Here is a 17,959-nt window from a genome sequence, read left to right as displayed (position 1 = left end):
GTAGACATGATGTCAAAGTGTTCTCATGAGAAGGTATTTCTGTTTATTTCATCAACTCTTTTTCACATACATATATTTCTTTAGAATGTTCACATGTTCAATATCCATAAACACACTGCAACAAAACAAGAACCTTCTGAAGCACGATTGAAAAGTCCAGGCTATAGGAACTTAGGATTAGACAGAAAACATCACAGACAACATTCTGATAGTCACACCACCTGCCTGCTCTCTCCCCGGCACAGGATCCTCTTGAAGGATCTGCGGAAGTCATGGTTGAAGATGGTGTAGATAATGGGGTTGAGGGAGCTGTTGCAATAGCCAAACCAAAAGAAGAACTTGAAGAGCGTTTTGGGGATGCAGCAGTCACACAGTGCACTCAGGGTGTAGGTGAAGAAAAAGGGGAACCAGCAGATGACGAAGACGCCAATGACCACAGCCAGTACAAAGGTGAAGCGCTTTTCTCGATTCTGTCTGCCCTTCCACCGGCTGGCTTTGGCGCTTGGCTTCACCTCCTTCTTGGAGGTGACATCACAAGGCTTGATCTGGCTCAGCTTTGTTTTGGCTTTTTTGGTAGCCAAACAGGGGTGGTTAACACGATGATCTGAGGATGACGACTCTTCCATGTCAACTCCATTGATCTCCCCCTTTTCATCCCTTGCCTCCTCTTCCTCCTCATCTTGTTTCACCTGGTTTTTCAACTTCTCATGGTACTGTTTCTTGCCATGGGCACTATCGGGACCACCCTCCTTTATGTCCCCATCCTTCTTTTTCCTGTCACCAGGGGGAATCCTGGTCCTCTTCTTGGCAATTTGGTAGATGCGGACATAAACCAGGATCATGATGACACAGGGAACAAAGAAAGAACCCATACAGGAGGAGATGATGTACCACTTGACCTCGTTTATCTTGCATATGGGTCTTTCTCCGTTGGGAGGCTTCTTGTCCATGGGGATGAGTGGAGGGAAGGATATGACCGCAGCGATGATCCAGACGATGAAGATGATGCACTTGATTCGGCGGGGTGTGCGTTTCAGGTTATACTCAATGGCCTGGGTGATGGACCAGTAGCGATCCAGGCTTATGGCGCACAGGTGAGCTATGGAAGCGGTGCAGAAGAGCACGTCAAGAGCCAGGTAGATTTCGCACCACACCTGCCCAAAATACCAGTAGCCCATGAGCTCGTTGGCAAGCGAAAAGGGCATCACCAGCGTGGCTACCAGAATGTCGGCACATGCTAGCGAGACCAGGAAGAGGTTCTGTGGTGCCCTGAGCGCTCGGCTGGTAAACACGGCGATGACCACCAGCACGTTGCCGAAGAGCGTTAGCAGGATCAGCAGCCCCACCAGCACCATCAGCGGCAGGGACAACTTCATAGGGTAGGGGGGGATTCTCCCATTGGTCTCGTTGGAACAGTCCATGGTGCAGAATTCTTCCTTCAGGTGGAAATCACGTGAGTTTCTTAAAAGTGGTCAAAAATCAAAAATAGATATTTTTGTTAAGGAACAATTTAGCCTCACCAAACAGCTTTAAGAGCCGAATTTTACTTTCCTTAAAGCAGAATTTCATGTGATGGAGATGTGATTTAATAACTTTATTGAAGAGATGAAGAGAAGTGCTTACCATGTCGCTGATGAAAGGCGGGTCTGTCTTCACCTCCGCGCTGCCGCGCGCCAATCTGATCATCCTGCGCGCGTCCCGCCACTTCCTCCTGGAGAGCGCGTTGCCAGGCAGCCGCGGTAGCGCGCGTCGGGAGGGGCGGTTTCGACAAATCGGAGCACAGCAACAAATCAACGTTGGATGGAAGCGGGCCAATCAGATCACAGAATCTCAATAGCCACACAAAGCTGTAAATAAACAATATAGACAAAATATAGCGATGTGAAAATGTTTGAGGAAAATGTGTTTGTTGTAAATAAGTGACGTGGTGCTGCAGGTGGAGCGACTGAACGTTGGACGGACAGTGAAGACACAGCGCCACCTACCGGCTGATAGCAGGTTTCAGGTTTCAAGTTAATTGGCACATGTACAAAGTACAATGTACCAAGAACAATGAAATTCTTACTGGAGTACGATCTCTACAGACAGAACTTTTAAGACTTCAAAAAGAACAAGACATAATAGTGCAAAAATACAAGAATAACTTTCAACAGCCTATAAAACATGCACTAGAGGGATGATATCAGTATAAAGTAAATAATAAAGTGAAGTGATTGTCACATGTGATACACAGCAGCACAGCACACGGTGCACACAGTGAAATTTGTCCTCTGCATTTAACCCATCACCCTGAGTGAGCAGCGGGCAGCCATGACCGGCGCCCGGGGAGCAGTGTGTGGGGACGGTGCTTTGCTCAGTGGCACCTCAGCGGATCGGGATTCGAACCGGCAACCTTCTGATTACGGGGCCGCTTCCTTAACCACTAGGCCACCACTGCCCCTGGTATGCCCCAGTATGACATTATGTAAATAGTATGAAATTAAATAAATGTCGAAATAAGTAAGATTTGCAAATAGTTATATAATATAAAGTGTATGAGCTGGATAACATAAAGTGTCAGTGTCATGTAAGGTGTTATGTGCTACAGCAATATACGTGATATGAGGACACAGAATTTTATCATCCAGAGACAATAGCACTTCTTTTGACAGCAGGCAAGTCATTAATGATAATTATTATTGTTGTTATTTATGTCTTGTTACAATGGCTCAAGGCAGTTTGAAGGATTTTGCTTGGCAGCAAGTGATTATTTGATCTTTGACATTAGGAGCAGAAAAATGACACAGTGATTTCTCCACAACTGGGTCATAGCAACACCAGAACTTCAGATCTTGTGAGATGTTCCTCGTCTGTACTGTACCAGAGCCCACACTGGAAAGAAAACCAGTGAATGGGGTGGCCAAGGCTCACCAATGTATGGGCAGAGTGACGACTGACCCATTTTGTCTGGTTCTCATAGTTCTCATAGAAAGTTGACAGAACTCAGAGCATCACAGGGAATGTCCTGCTACAAACCGGTTACAGTGACCTTGCAGACCATAGGGGCTTCCAATGGAGCATGAAGCAATGAACGAAAATGCCGTGATCAAATGATCCAGATCTTACGTGGCCGACATCAGGAAGCAGGCAAGCCGGCGGAGGAACCGTAATGTTTTTGGTTGTGACCTACCATTCATCTTACTTTGACACACTTTTTGCCTGAACATGATGTGACCAATCACATCCCTTATGGAAACAGTAAGTGAAAGTAAAGTGTCCTCTTTTAACCTGTCACAGTAGAGGACAGCCATGGACGGTGCATTACTCAGTGTCACCTCAGTAGCACCTTGGTGGATTGGGATTTGAACAGGCTTCCTTTACTGCTAAGCCACCACTCTTAGCACCACCCCATGGATGTAGTTCCCTTTTTCAGCAGAACAATGTGCTACTCTGCAGAAATTATTCAAGAATGGTTTGAGGAACAAGTTGAAAGTGTTACAATTCTCCACGACATAATTTTATAGAAGTGCCGGAAAACACATCTGATTCAGAGAGGCACCACCTTGCACAGGACCTGCTATTGGCTCCTAATGTTCCTGGGTGATCAGTGTAGAATCAGTGCAGGTTTAGCCAAGCATTGGGGAATACAGTAAAATGTAACAATCTACCTCTAAAATCATTGTTTGGCTCAAAATTACTTACAACAATTAATATATTATAATATATTCATTACCCTGACTTTTCTAACTATTTAATCATCTGGATCTAAACTCATTCTGAATGCAGACAAGGCAAAGCAGTTCAAACCCAGTTATAACTCCTGCTTTCAAACCAAATAATTGGCTTTAAACAATTGACATTCAACATATGACAATAATCAACTAATGAGGGTTTATTTTACTTCCAAAGTTTTATATATACACACAAACATCACCAGACAGTCATTTAGTCTGGTCTGTAGTTAATGTTGTCTGATAACTTTCCTGTTTCCGGAATCCAAACCCCCTGCATGGTTGTTGGAATGAGACAAGCTTTTCTGTAGGACAGTAAGCACATGGTTACAAAACAGTGGGCAGTAATGCAGACATACAGAGGTAGCACTTTCACGGTTTCTGCCTCCTGGACATTCTACTCAGTCCTCCGTTGGTTTCATGGACCAGAGAGACCAGTACAGGCCGTAAAACTGGTGATGGTCCAGTAAGTGATGAGCAGGAGGGGAGGATCCATGAGCAGAGTCTGTGGGTCAAGTGTCCAGTCCAGAGACAGCTGGAGGAGTAAATAGATGCCCATCCCCATGTTACCATGAGAAAGAAAACATTCACCTTTAAGGCTGTCTGTCCAAACAAAAGTATGTTTTCTCTCTCTCTCTCTCTCTCTCTCTCTATATATATATATATATATATATATATATAGATACATAAAAACTCAAACATGATTTATTGTTGCCTTTTGTACAACCCATACTCGAACAGAACGTAAGTTATTTTTTAATGTAAATTCTTTTGTAAGAGAAAAATAAATCGACATGCTTGCTTCCAATACAACATGGCAAGTTGGCAAAAGAGACACATTTTCAACAATGAAATAAAAATTATCTTGATTTTAACTTTTGTTTTTTGAAAACAACTGATAGAGAACTCTGCACAAAGTCCAATTCCTAATCCGTACGGCTGGTTGTCCCTTTCGGACATTCCTGCTTCCAGCCCGGGGAGGGCAGGGCACACAGGCGATAACAAAATTACCACATCAGCACCCCCTAATGAAAGTACTGTTTAAAGGCAATTTTTAAAAATTCACATGGTTTCCATTTGTTATGGTAATATAACTAACAGTAATTAACATCCAGACACAGACCCATATTGCCCCACCACGCACACACACCAAATGTACATTTTAAGTTTTATAGAAAACCAGGAATGCAACGCCTCTGGTGATAAAGCAGAAAGAGAGAAAAAGAAGCCCTTTTTAATATATATATTCTTCTTTTTTTTTTTTTTTTTTTTTTTACACATGACCTTGTTGTTTGTTTTGTATTTTATGATTGACTGGTTCCAACCCACACCTCATCAGATCTGTCCCAGTCTCTGTTGGTGGACATACAATGGGGGTTTTGGCCCCTATGTATCACACACACATTTGAAGTCGTTCATGTAAGCAGCACCTATGTTGTGCTGGTAGATGAGTAGTAGAGACCCCCCCCCCAGTTATGGTCCGGTCCCGTTCCTGTGGGCCCTTTTTGACCAGTTGCACCCAAAGCCCATTCTAACACTGCTGAGTGTAAACGGAGAATAAAAAAAAAAAGTCTAAAGGACAAGGAGGTGATTGAGTACAACGCCAGGATGTAACTTTAAAATTAATAACATTTGTCTTCACAAAATAAAATATTTTAATAATGTACAGTGACTTCATGTAATACTAACCACAGGGCGAAATGAAAAATCAACTTGTCAGACGTGACTATAGAGTCAACAAATTTTAATAGTGTGGAGATTTACGCCTCAACATTCAAATTAGAGAACATAACCTTTAAATGTTATGTGGAGGCACCAATTTGTGGAGGCATTCTATGTCTGTCTATATATAGACATGAAAATATACATAAATTGTTTAAAAATAAAATACTGTGAAACAAAATGCCCCCAGACAGACAGGAAAAATCACAATGGTTATGATTAAGGAGGTGGGAGGAGGATGCCAACATTGTTAGAAAGTGCATAAGACCAGCAGCATCATGGGACAGTGTGGGACAAATGAAAAATAATAATAAGCAGATTTAGAAGATTTTTTTTGGTATATCTCTGTTAGTTCTATAATGTTCTGCCATAATCCTTTTCTATTACTGATATGCAATCGATTATAATCAGTACTTTGAATTGATTTGAGCCTGGTGATTGGTCATTGTGCCGATATGATGTGGGCGGAGTAAACATCACAACAATTGCAGTGCACTCAAGGCAACAATCTGTGTTTAGAAAAAACACACAGACATACAGAGACAGATCCTCTTCCTACTCCTCTGTCTTCGCCGGAGTGTGACAGCAGCTTTTTTTCAGTCCGGGTCTGACTGTCTGACTCCACGGTGGGAAGATAGAAGGAATGAAGAATCTGAACAATACAAGACCAAATCAAGGAATGAGGGTTTTGAAGCATAAAAAAAGGGTATGAAATGAGGGAAAAAAAAAAAAAAAAAAAAAGCTGAATAAATTAGTTTTGTATAATCATAGCTTCGCAAGTAAAATTATGTTCATGAAATTAACAACTATGTTTAAAAAATATATATATATGAACCAGTTACAACCATACTGCATAGGCACAATTTTCCAAAAAGTAAAAACATTTCACCAACATGGACATTTGTTCTCTAATCCCACAACAACAAAGCACCACCTTAAATCTGGGAGTGGTCACACTCAGCAGGGGAGGAGGAGAAAAGAAGGGTTAAGGGGAGGGGGTTTGTGAGCAGTGGTGGTGGCAGCAGCAGATATATCAACCAATCAGAAAAGACTTGAGGAACAAAGGAGGGGGTAGTTGCATACACTTATTTCACCTATTTGATCACCGTAATTACTGGTAATGTTGGCAATACGGTTTATATCAATTAAGACTGCCACTCAGCTACGACCTACTGAACGTACATAATCCACTTTGGCAAAGAAGGTGGGGGGCGGAGTTTGTAATGTGACTGATATGGCGCCGGCGTAGGGGGGCCTACATGGCTGTGACTTCTCTGAGTAGGAGTCTTGATCACGTGTTTCTCAGACAGATATTGATGAGGACAGCAATGCTCAAGTTGTTTGTGTACAGTGTCGGATGAGGGCCCTCAGACCATGGCCCTGTAAGGGCCCTGCATCTTCAGGAACTGGATGATGAAGGAGGGCCCACCGGCGACAATCTGCGGGGGCAGGTGGCTAAGCGGACAGTTCTCAATGCTCATGATGGACAGCTTGCTGCAGAGCGCCAGCTCAAAGGGCAGGCTGTGCAGGTTGGGGTTGTCGTTCAGGTACAGTTCCTCCAGGTTCTCCAGCGTGCCTGAGGCAGAGGTGAAACACAACCATACGTGAACACAGCATGATCTATAATCTGTCGACCTCTCTTAAAGACAACTTTGGGACAGAATCCCAGTACCATCCACTTGGGTATCAATAGGCCTGTTGCAATAAACGATAAATCAACTAAAGTGTTTCTTATTACTGTGTCTTAATATGAAAAGAACAAGCCCACATTAATTAAATTTAGTAATTAAAGTTTATTGATTGTTGAAAGGGTGTGAAAGTGAAGTGATTGTCACTGTGAAACACTGCAGTACAGCATGGTGCACACAACAATATGTGTCCTCTGCTTTTAACCATCACCCTTGGTAAGCAGTGGGCAGCCATGACAGGCTGGGTATTCGAGCCCACAACCTTCTGATTACGGAGATGCTTCCTTACCCGCTAGGCCAACCACTGCCCCTTGCAGGGCTTGCATTAATATGGCATTATTATTACATCATTACAAATGGTCTCACAAGGACAACATTATAGGTTTATCACAATAATGGCAGAGACAATTAATCATACAGCAAAATTTGTTATAGTTACAGGCCTAGTTATCAATTATAGAAAATAAATATGACTACAGCACAGAGCACTTAGCGCACAAGAAAGCAAGAGAGCAAGTGATGAAACTTTCTCTAGTGAATTTATTGTAACACGAGAGATCTTACTGTACACGAGGCAAAATGGAAGTGTTTAGTGAACTAAATAAAGAGCACAATAGCAAGTTTGGTCTCCTATAGGAAAGCGAAGAGGACATGAAGCTGTACGTGAGAGAGCATTTAGCACCCTACATGCTGAGCACTAGAAACCACAGGGTGAGGGCGAGCACGTCTGGCCTGAGGGTGGAAAAGGCATGAAAAGTAAATCATGCATGAAAGATGAAGCACAGAGAAGGTTTAGTGTGTGTTGAGTGTGCCAGACATGAGTATAGACCATGCACCACTAATCTGTGTCTTTATTTAAGGTGATTTACCAATTTCCTCAGGCAAGTGCTGCAGAAGGTTCTCTCCTAGGCCCAGATGGGTCAAGTTGGTCAAATGGCCGATTCCCCGGGGCAACGTTGTTAGTTGATTATTGGTCAAAACAAGTTTCTGAAAGACAAATGCAACCAAGGTCAATTTCACATAGTAGTATTAATAAGCATGAATTAGTATGTGCAGATATTAACAGTTACACACCTGTAGATCTTTCAGGTAAGCAATTTCATTGGGCAGCGACTCCAGCTTGTTCTCCTCCAAGTCCAACTCGCGCAGCTTCCTCAAATTGCCAATGCCATGCGGCAGTTTTTTAAGAAGATTGTTGGACAACGTAAGAACCTGAAATTCATATTCAAAAGCAGGTTAAACTACAACACCAAATGCATAAATTACTTAAGATTAAGTAATTCATATTTAATAAACAATGTATTAAGCACTCTGAGTTTAACTGGCAGTGAACTGGAAGCAACTGTGTAAGTATTAATGTTCAAACCTTATGTTTTAATTTTAATAACTCCATTTCATAATCACAAAATATAAAATTAATAATTAAAGAAATTCCTATGCCACATCCATGTTTAATTGAATCCATTTATATGAATGCTCCTGCTACCTTCATGAGCTCATTTACCGGAAACAGACCCAGTAGGGATTTATATGTGTTACATCTAGGCAAGAAATATGTATAACGATAAAGATCATCAGCGTTCAGGCATTGCTGCCCTCTCCAGACAGTATTGCCAGGATGGGTGGTTATGACTGATGTAGGGGAAAAAAAATCCAGGTATTTAGGAAGCAAATTTTCATTTTGGAATGCAAGAGTAAGGAGCTGCATCATTGAAATAATATTACAGTGGTTATTTTTCACAATTTTGGTGCTAAAATAATAAAGTATCTGGCAACACTGACTCTTGTTTTTTGTAATGTTCATATTAGCACTGATTTCTGCTATGTAACGTTCATAGCACATCACTGCTATGAACATTGCTGTATTCCAACACTCATTATCACTAAGCGCTGAATGTTATTTAATTGCCAAACTAACTCTGTCACACACATTACAGTGTGACTACCTTCAAGGAAAAAATAACCAGTATCAGCTCAGTTTCTGGCTCAAAATTTGTCTGTAAAGTTCCCACTTGTTGAACTAATAAAGTCTTATCTTATCTCTTAAAGCAAAGTTTCACCAAGTGCTCTTTTTAGTACACAACATGTAGCCTTAATGATAATTTGAGAATTTTATCACACCTAAAAATGGCGTTCGTACAGAGTGCTAAATGCTAAACTAAAAATATGTTACATTTATCCAGTAAGAAAGTAGAAGTGTAAACTACCTCTAAAGACACAAGGCCACAGATGTCCTCTGGGATCTTTGTCAGCTGGTTAGTGGCCAAGTTCAGCTCCACCATACTTGTCCAGGTTCCAAAGTCAAGAGGGAGAGAAGTTAACTGGTTGTCCTAAAACAACAGAAATAATCATAAATACAATGTTCATTGCTAGAAGCCATGAGAGTCTTGGTCAGGAAAAGGCAGAAGCAAAGTTTACCTTCATGTTGAGTTTGCTTAGCACCTTAGCCCGGGAAAAGATGCCAAAGGGAATCTTGTTGATACGGTTGTGCTCCATGTTGAGCGAGTAAATGGTGGAGAACTGTGAGGGGCCACCCACCGGGTAGGACTGGAAACAGTTTCTGGCCAGCGTCAGACTGGTCAAGTTCACCAGGCTGGAGAGCAGGCCCTGTAACAACATACGAACAACATAGGTGCTGATGTGCAATTTTTTTTTTACTGCCAAAGGCTTGTTGATCCAATGTTGATCCATACCAATGGCTAATACTTTGTTCAAGCACCTTTGGATGCAATCATAGTCTTCTTTTTTTCCTCTGCAAGTTTGCTACAGCTGTTTTCAGGTATTTTCCTGAAATGCCCTCAAGCTCAGGTTGGATAGGCAGTACCAGTAGACAGACATTTTTAGGTTGTTCCAGAGATGTTTCATTAGATTCAGGTTCGTGCACTGGCTGGGCCACTCAAAGATATTGACAGACTGGTCCTGAATCCACACCATTTTTTTTGGCCATTATTTTGACTGTGTGCTTCAGGTCATAGTCAGGTCATACTGGAAGATGAAACGTCGCCCTAGTCCGTATTCCAGAGCACTGTGGAGTAGAGGTGTGAACCTTCACTGGTCTCACAATTTGATTCGATTACGATTAGCAGTGCCTCGATATCGATGCATCGCGATGCATCCCAGACATTTTCTACATGGTCACATGATGTTTCCAAATACCAGAGTTACAGTCTCGTGCGCCTGTGTGGACGCTCTGATTTGCTCCAGAGCAGAAAAACTTGTTACGTCCGCACTCACCTTGTAACATATATATACTGGTGGTTCTCCTTTAAATGCACACGGCAATATGTTGTGGGCGGAGTTATTCGTCTGCCCCGGTCCTGATGCAATCTCCACCAAGCAGAGGAACCGAGGTCCTTGTATTATTTCATTTTGTATTACATAAAAGCAGTAATATTTGGTACGTGTAATGTCCAAATTGGTCATGTGAAAATACATGCAGCGTAAAACTCCTACCCAGAGTGGCGCTGTTCCCAGATCAGGCTGAAATTGAATTCCACGTCATCATGATATTATTGATTATGTTCTGCACTGCATCGATGCAAAATAGTCCACGTCTGCATCGTGATGCATCGATTTTTCGATTAATTTCAACACCCCTACTGTGGAGCAGGTTATCTGGAAGATTCTCTCTATATTTTACTGTTTCCCTCAGGGCGGACTAGTCACCCAGTTCCTGCCGCAGAAAAACATCCCCACAGTATGATCATGCCAGCACCATGCTTCACTGTAGAGATAGACAAATAATGAGCAGTGCTTGTTGAACACAGAGTGCTTGTTGTTTGGGCAAAAAACTATTTTTGGATTTAATTTCTAACATTCTGAGGAATTCCAAGCGGACTGAGGAATGGCTTCTGTCTGGCCACTCTTCCAAAAAGGCCTGATTGGTGGAGTGTATTAGTTATGGTTGATCTTGTGGATGATCCAAAAGGGTACTATGGAGCTCTGCCTCAGTGACCCACTGTGTTCACCTCTCTGATACAGGGCCCTTCTTCATCGATTACTCAGATTGGTCAGGCAGCCAGATCGAGGGACGGTCCTGGTGGTTCCATTCCTGAATAATTGAGACCACAGTGCTCTTTCAATGCAGCTGAAAAAGTTTTGTATCCTTCCCCATATTTGTGCTGAACGACAAGCCGGTCTCAGAGGTCTACAGACAATTCCTTGGACTTCATTGCTTGGTTTCTGCTCTGATATTCACAGTCAACTGTGAGATCTGATTACCGAAGGTGGACTCCAATCAAGACGTAGAAGCATCTCATAGATCAGTGAAAATCTGAGCTCAATTTTCAGTGACATAGCAAACGGTCTGAATACTTGCAATTGATTTTAGAATCAACACGCAACAAAATGTTGAAAAAGTGAAGGGTGGCACTGTGCAAGAAGCATCAATACATTTGGGAGCATGTTTCAGAAGCCCGGGATGTTCCCCTGGTTCCTGGTACTTCACTCACCTCAGGTAACACAGAGATGTTGTTGTTCTCAAGATTGAGCTCCTCCAGTTCTCTGCACTTGCTAAAGATCGTGGGATTGCGGACAGCCTGTTGTAGCGCAGACCCAGGCGATTTATGCTGGCGAGATTGCCTGTATTGTTAACACAAAGAATTTTCCAGAATTACATCTCGCAGTCCCGTACACAGACAAGTTCCATCAATTGTATGTGATATATTACTCATATGAAGGGTACTCACCAATAGTTTCAGGTAGGTCCAGAAGCTCGTTGTGCTGTAAATCAAGATTAGTGATCTGTGTGCAATTACCAATCTCTTTAGGAAGGTGTTCCAGCTGGTTATGCGCTACATCCAGCGTGATGAGATTACATAGCTCCCCTGTTGGGGAATAATAATTTTTTTTAGGAACTGAATACATTTGACTTTTAAAGATTATAAAACTAAGGTAGGTATGGTATCTTGCAGCCTCTCTGTCTCCTCTGCTTAACAAATACACCAGAATTTGGTCAGCGTCTGATGCCAACTTCCCACCCAGATAATAAAATGCAAAAACGCTGAAAGCATTATATGAAAGAAATGAATACATCTTACAATATTGAGATGGGGCACTAAGATGGCTTAAGTAAAGTAAGCAAATCTGTGGGAAATTAGATGAAGCCCAGACCTTGAGTCCCGCTGCCTGTTTACATTAAAAGACTGAGCAATGCAGACCAAAACCAAGGAACACCAGTGTATGCCAACCGCATTTCTAAAATCATTTCAGGTTGCTCTCAATACTCACTCACCCATTTGCTCACTATCCCTATCTGTGTTTATCACATTATATTAAATTAGCTAAAACAACATGTCAGAACTGAATATTAGACTAAATCTGTACACAAAAAATAGATATTTTGATGTCCCTGTATCAATACAATATCACCATGTAAAATATCATGATATCTTGCTGTATTGATATTTTCTAACAGCCCTACTGCTTAGTCCTGTTACTCAGGGTCACGGCTGTCGGAGCCCTTCCCGGGACAGAGGGCGCAGGCTGGGGACTCAATTTAAGACGCTAAGAAAATAAACAAGTCTAAAATGAGTTTTTAAAAATTCCACTAAGGTCACCACCTTCACCACACAACACCAAAGCAGAGACTGACTTCACTTACCGATCTCCGCAGGAAGCTGTTTGATTTTGTTCTCCCGAATGCTCAGCATGGTGAGCTTGGACAGGCTGCGAATGTCCTTCTCCACGGCGGTGATGCGGTTGAAGCGCAGGTAGAGGGTGGTCAGCGAGGTCAAGCGGTAGACCACCGCCGGGATCTCGCGCAGCTTGTTGTGCCGCAGGTCCAGCATTCGCAACTTCTTCAAGCTGTCCAATGAATCGGGGAGGCTGGTAAGGGAGTTCTCACTCAGTGCCAGGGTTACCAGGCCCAACAGGCAGCCCACCTCGCTAGGGAGGCTTTGCAGCTTGTTGCTGTACAGGTAGAGTTCGGTTAGCTGCGTCAGCTCCTTGATGGAGCTCGGCAGAAGATGAATGGACCTCTTGGACAGGTCCAGGCGTGTGGAGTTTTCCTCCCGACACTTGTTCAATTCTTTGATCACCTCGGCGTTGCTGGACTTTTTGCGCATGCCTTGCGCTGGGTTTGGTCGCTTTATCGTGTTGTCCACAGAGAAGGCCACGGCTGGTGGCGCTCCAGTGGCATCCTTCTTCCCATCTTTGGTATCTTTCCCTTTGGTCTTGGTCTCCTTGCCATCTTTGCCAAAGCTACTTAGACCCTTGGGCTCCTTTTCCCTTTCTTTCCCAGTACAAGGACCTTTAGGGTCCTTTTCTTTTGAGTCTTTGTCTTTGCCTAAAGTACTACTCATGGCGACAGCAGACCTGACACTTGTTCATGGGAGCCCTGAGACTCTCTTTAGCTTTTTCCCTTTTTTTTTTTTTTCTACAGAAAACTTACAATGATGGCCAACCAAAGGGGCAGGATCTCATATGTCTATACTTTCATGCATACCTGTGTACACATTGAAAGATGTGCAATGAAAGGTGTGGTAATCCAGAGTTTTACACCACCACAGGAGAGGGAACCTCTTCATGAAGAGTGAGATGCTGGGCCACACTGAGCCGCATGCTGGTGTGAACGGCGCATAATCCACAAGCCACACCAAAGCAACTTTTAAGATAGGCAGTCCGAGATGTCATCTACTGCGTTTGCTGCAAAAAAAGAGAATGACTAGGTAAATTATTTTCATGTTACAGGTCCTGATAAATGCTGTAAATGTAGATGAAATGTACATTTGGCCCAAGATACCAAAATCTGAATTCTGCTGATGTCTATGAGCAACTTTGTAAACCCAAATCATCTAACCTTGACCACTGTAACACTTTTAGGGCCACCCACATCTTTCAATGAGATAGATGAGAAAAGTGAAATGCTGGGAAATGTCTAACTGTCTGAATTTATAGTTTTCATTTTGCCCATTTTAAAATGGTTAATTGTAGGGTTGGAACCACAGAGTGACTTTCGTTATCCACATAGATACTCAAAGCCTTACAGGACAGCTCTCTATGATACCACCATGACATCTGCAAAAGTAAAGTTCTAGTGCCTGAACTACTGATAGAACTCTGCAACATCAGTCGCTGTATAACAGGTGCACACAAAGAGTAACTTGTCCATCATGGGACAGACGTCCATGCACCATACGATCTTGATTGGTTCACAGCAACACTGTAGTGTCCAGACTTTGATTATAACCAGTTATAATGTCCACATGTTTACAACAGGGAAGAACAGGTCGACATAATCCTTCAGACATTTACACTTTGTTTAAGCAACTAATGAGTGTGGTCATAGTGGATTTTAGTCTGACACTCCTTCAGCCTTTTGTTCATACTGATAATGAAATATGAAAATGTATAATTTATGGCATATCTCAAGCCTGACATAATTTGTAATGTCTCTCACATCTCATATGTCTTCACACGTCTTCATGCAAAATTTGTTTTGTCCACAACTTTCCTCAATCCTTCTATTTTCATCCCAATCATGGAATGCTGGATCCCATTCCAGCAAACCGGTACAGGATTCTGCCAAACTCCAGTAAGGGGGTGGGGGACTCTGGAGGATGATTGTGGGCCACAGATCAGAGCAGAGCTGCTGAGAGTGATTTATGAGCACAGCCTTCAAAAGCACAGGCTCCCCAGAGATCATGTAACCTTTAGCAAAAGGATTTGAACCCATTTGAACAGAGGACAAAAAGAACACAGAGAAATCCGGATAACAATATTATTACAAGCACCAAGTAAAAGACAACAAGGCACACATCATTGTAAAAGTGAAGTGCTTTCAGGGAGAAAAGTTGAACTATTCTCACAGGAACTATTCCTGTGCATAAAAATATGAGATAAACCCAATTAACAGGCAGCTAGGGCTGCACGATATATCGAAAAATGATCATTATCGCTATAATAGTATACGCGATATCTGTATCGCAAAGAGTTGCGATAAATGAAATGTATCATACTATATACTATTTATCATACTGTATACTATTGTGACGAGCCGTCGCCGGCGAGGTCAGGAAAGGAGAAATCGGCTCAATCATGAGGGTTTCGGAATAACACTTTTTATTGAATGGAAACCATTTACATTTACAGCATTTATCAGACGCCCTTATCCAAAGTGACTTACAATCAGTAGTTACAGGGACAGTCCCCCTGGAGCAATTTAGGGTTAAGTGTCTTGCTCAGGGACACAATGGTAGTAAGTGGGATTTCAACCTGGGTCTTCTGGTTCATAGGCGAGTGTCTAACCCACTAGGTCCACTACCACCAGTAGGTGGCGCCAACAGCCAATACCTACTCCGGCTTCCACATAACAGCCCTCCAGTCCTACACCTCGACTTCCCAGTGTAAAGTTTCTCCCCTTGCACGCGCTATATTAAATCCCCATAACACACACATCCCGAACCCCAACAGAACACATTTACCCGTAACATGGTTAACTAACCTAGTACTTCCAGCCAAATTCTATAGTAGGCATTCGATGGACACTTCACTATCCCATAAGGCAGCGGGAGAGGCGGCGTCATATTCGAAACTTAGCGGGAAACGGCTCATTTCAAGTGTAAGTACCTTAAGGAGAACATTGTTCATTGTGGTTAAATTACACTTGTGAGAAAATGCCCTCTGTAAATGTAAAAAAAAAAAAAAAAAAAACATTATCAACACAGCGGATGTAGTATGTCCAAATTCCATTTGTTCTACCCTCATTCATACTATATAGAACATACTGCTTTAACGGTACCGCAGTACGTACAAATTCAAATGTAGTACCTACTCAAGTAGTATGCAATTTCAGATGCAGCATTAATTTATGTGCCAAGCATTTGTGTGTCCAAATTTGACCAATCCGATGGGCCCTTACTATCTTTATACCCGCCTCCCAAGTAGGTGATATAATGCTATTGGCTAGACTGGGCCATGTAATGTTTACATGTTAATATTAATTTTTATTATGTGGATGTTGACAATATGTTAGTGTTTCCACTACATAGCAATTTAGTTGAGGCCTGTACACTTTGTTTAATAGTATTTTATATATATAACAACAATATCGCAATATCTTCCAAATATCGTGCAGCCCTACATGCAGCCTAATAACAGGTTATTGAAATCTACAGGCTACCAGAAAATGCACACCACAGTATTATGATCAAACATGAATCTAACAAAAAAAAAAAAAAAAAAGATTTGTCCTCAGTCTAAAATGCAGGACTTTACCCAAGGTTAATGGTGAATTGGCAGAGAATTCAGATGTTTGAGAAGTACAATTTTCACATAGTCCAAATGTACTTGTAAGTTGTTTTGAAGAAATTTGTGTTTTATTAATTAGTTTCTATAAAATTAATGTATCAGTTGGCCATAAACGGAAACATCAGGTGGTAAGCATCTGCCCACATATATAAAGGGTAAATTGTTTTGCAGCTTGTATCAAACACATAATATGGACCATAGAAAAGAAAAGCAGTTTCTCAAAAATCTTCTAGAGCTGTTCAACTTTAAAGATCTTTGTTTATTGTGGTACTCATTTAGCTAAAAAGGTGATCTAGAGAAATAAACACTCACTCAAATATATTTTATAACTCTAATGAATGATAATTTACTTTGATGGCTTCACAACTCTTGTCCAATCGGATCATTCTAATGGCAACTCGACCAATCAAACCCGACGGCGGTGTCGTGGGCGTGGCCTGAAAATCTCCTTCTAGGGAAACAAACCTCAAGAAAAGAGTCCAGGAATCTCAGTGATCCTGTCGCGTCAGCAGGAGATTTCTCTCAAACGCCCAAGCCCGCCTACCTGATTGATATTATTTAGATTTTTTTAAAGTTCCAGATTACCAGGACGTGTGTGAAGATGCCACGCGTGACATTGTACGTAGAAATCCACAGTATGTATAAATTAAGCCGCGAAGAAGGACGGAAAGTCAGTGACGCCCTACGAACAGGAAGTAAAATGCAGGACGGCAGCAGCTAGCTCCACAGATCACGGTCCCCCGCGACAATCACGTCCACCCGTCGGGGCTTCGGGGTGTCAGGGAACAAACCGCGACTGGTGGCGGCTTCGGCAGCTCGGTGCTGTGGCCAGGCGACCATTACATCGCCATACAATAAAACATTGTTCTTATAAACAATCATTACAGCTCTGGAGCAGCGTCTCTTGTGCTACATCGACGCGTTAGCCACGGCCACCGTTCCTGAGCCCAGACAGAAAATACACAAACGTGACATTTGACCCGAGTCCGGGGTTACATTTCATAAGCCGTCGCGTTCCTGATCACCGCAGGACAGCAAACGGGTCTGAAGTCGCCCCATCCACCACCTCGGGCAGCTGTCATTCGCGCTGCCCGTCACGGCCACGGCGAGCGGAGCGGGGGGACGCGGCCTCTCCCGGTCGGGCCGTGACGGGCCCCTGTTTTTCCCCTTCCGCGCGGACCGTGTCGAGATAGCAGAAAAGAACCCACCACCTTCCCCGCCAAACAGCGGCCATTCCGGAGAGGCTACCCCCGCAACACCACAGCGGCGGCGGACGGTGACCGAATAACAGAAACCATTTTACCTTCAGAGGTGCGACTCCGCCATCCCCGCTTCCTCCTCCTTTTCTACACCACCGCCGCTAACCCCTCCCCTGCCGACGCGCTGCGTCACATATCTCGCGTTGCGCAACCTGTCGCGAGACTTCGGAGAGCAGGCTCGTGGATAAACACTGGTACCTGCGTTAACTTTCTTTATTACATCACTGCAAAGTTATCAAGAGAATGTAATCCTGTGTAACCCTAACAAATTGAATGCGTTCTTGGAGTTTGTCTGCGTTTGTTTAGACCAAAAAAAAAAATAGGCCAGTTT

The 17,959-nt window shown here is 42.8% G+C and overlaps 2 protein-coding genes across 2 annotated transcripts; both read right to left on the bottom strand.

The window, feature by feature from the left end:
• Positions 1–212: 212 nt before the first annotated feature.
• Positions 213–4,303, bottom strand: adra2a (adrenoceptor alpha 2A). Its single transcript, XM_028973929.1, has 3 exons — positions 4,070–4,303; positions 1,624–1,847; positions 213–1,461 (listed from the first exon to the last, which is right to left on the bottom strand). Exon 3 carries the CDS (start codon positions 1,419–1,421, stop codon positions 213–215), a length of 1,209 nt encoding a protein of 402 aa, XP_028829762.1. The 5' UTR covers positions 1,422–1,461; positions 1,624–1,847; positions 4,070–4,303.
• A 659-nt stretch (positions 4,304–4,962) lies between these two features.
• Positions 4,963–17,735, bottom strand: shoc2 (SHOC2 leucine rich repeat scaffold protein). Its single transcript, XM_028973928.1, is given in 10 exon segments — positions 4,963–7,008; positions 7,990–8,107; positions 8,195–8,332; positions 9,328–9,450; positions 9,539–9,727; positions 11,572–11,633; positions 11,636–11,701; positions 11,809–11,946; positions 12,723–13,765; positions 17,673–17,735. Coding segments are annotated over 9 exon segments (1,743 nt in total). The 5' UTR covers positions 13,423–13,765; positions 17,673–17,735; the 3' UTR covers positions 4,963–6,799.
• Positions 17,736–17,959: the final 224 nt, after the last annotated feature.

The sequence above is a fragment of the Denticeps clupeoides genome, chromosome 3, assembly GCF_900700375.1.
Source record: "Denticeps clupeoides chromosome 3, fDenClu1.1, whole genome shotgun sequence".
NCBI classification, from domain to species: Eukaryota; Metazoa; Chordata; class Actinopteri; order Clupeiformes; family Denticipitidae; genus Denticeps; species Denticeps clupeoides.
The sequence above is the reverse complement of the archived record's forward strand: the minus strand, read 5'-3'. Positions and strand labels throughout refer to the sequence as shown.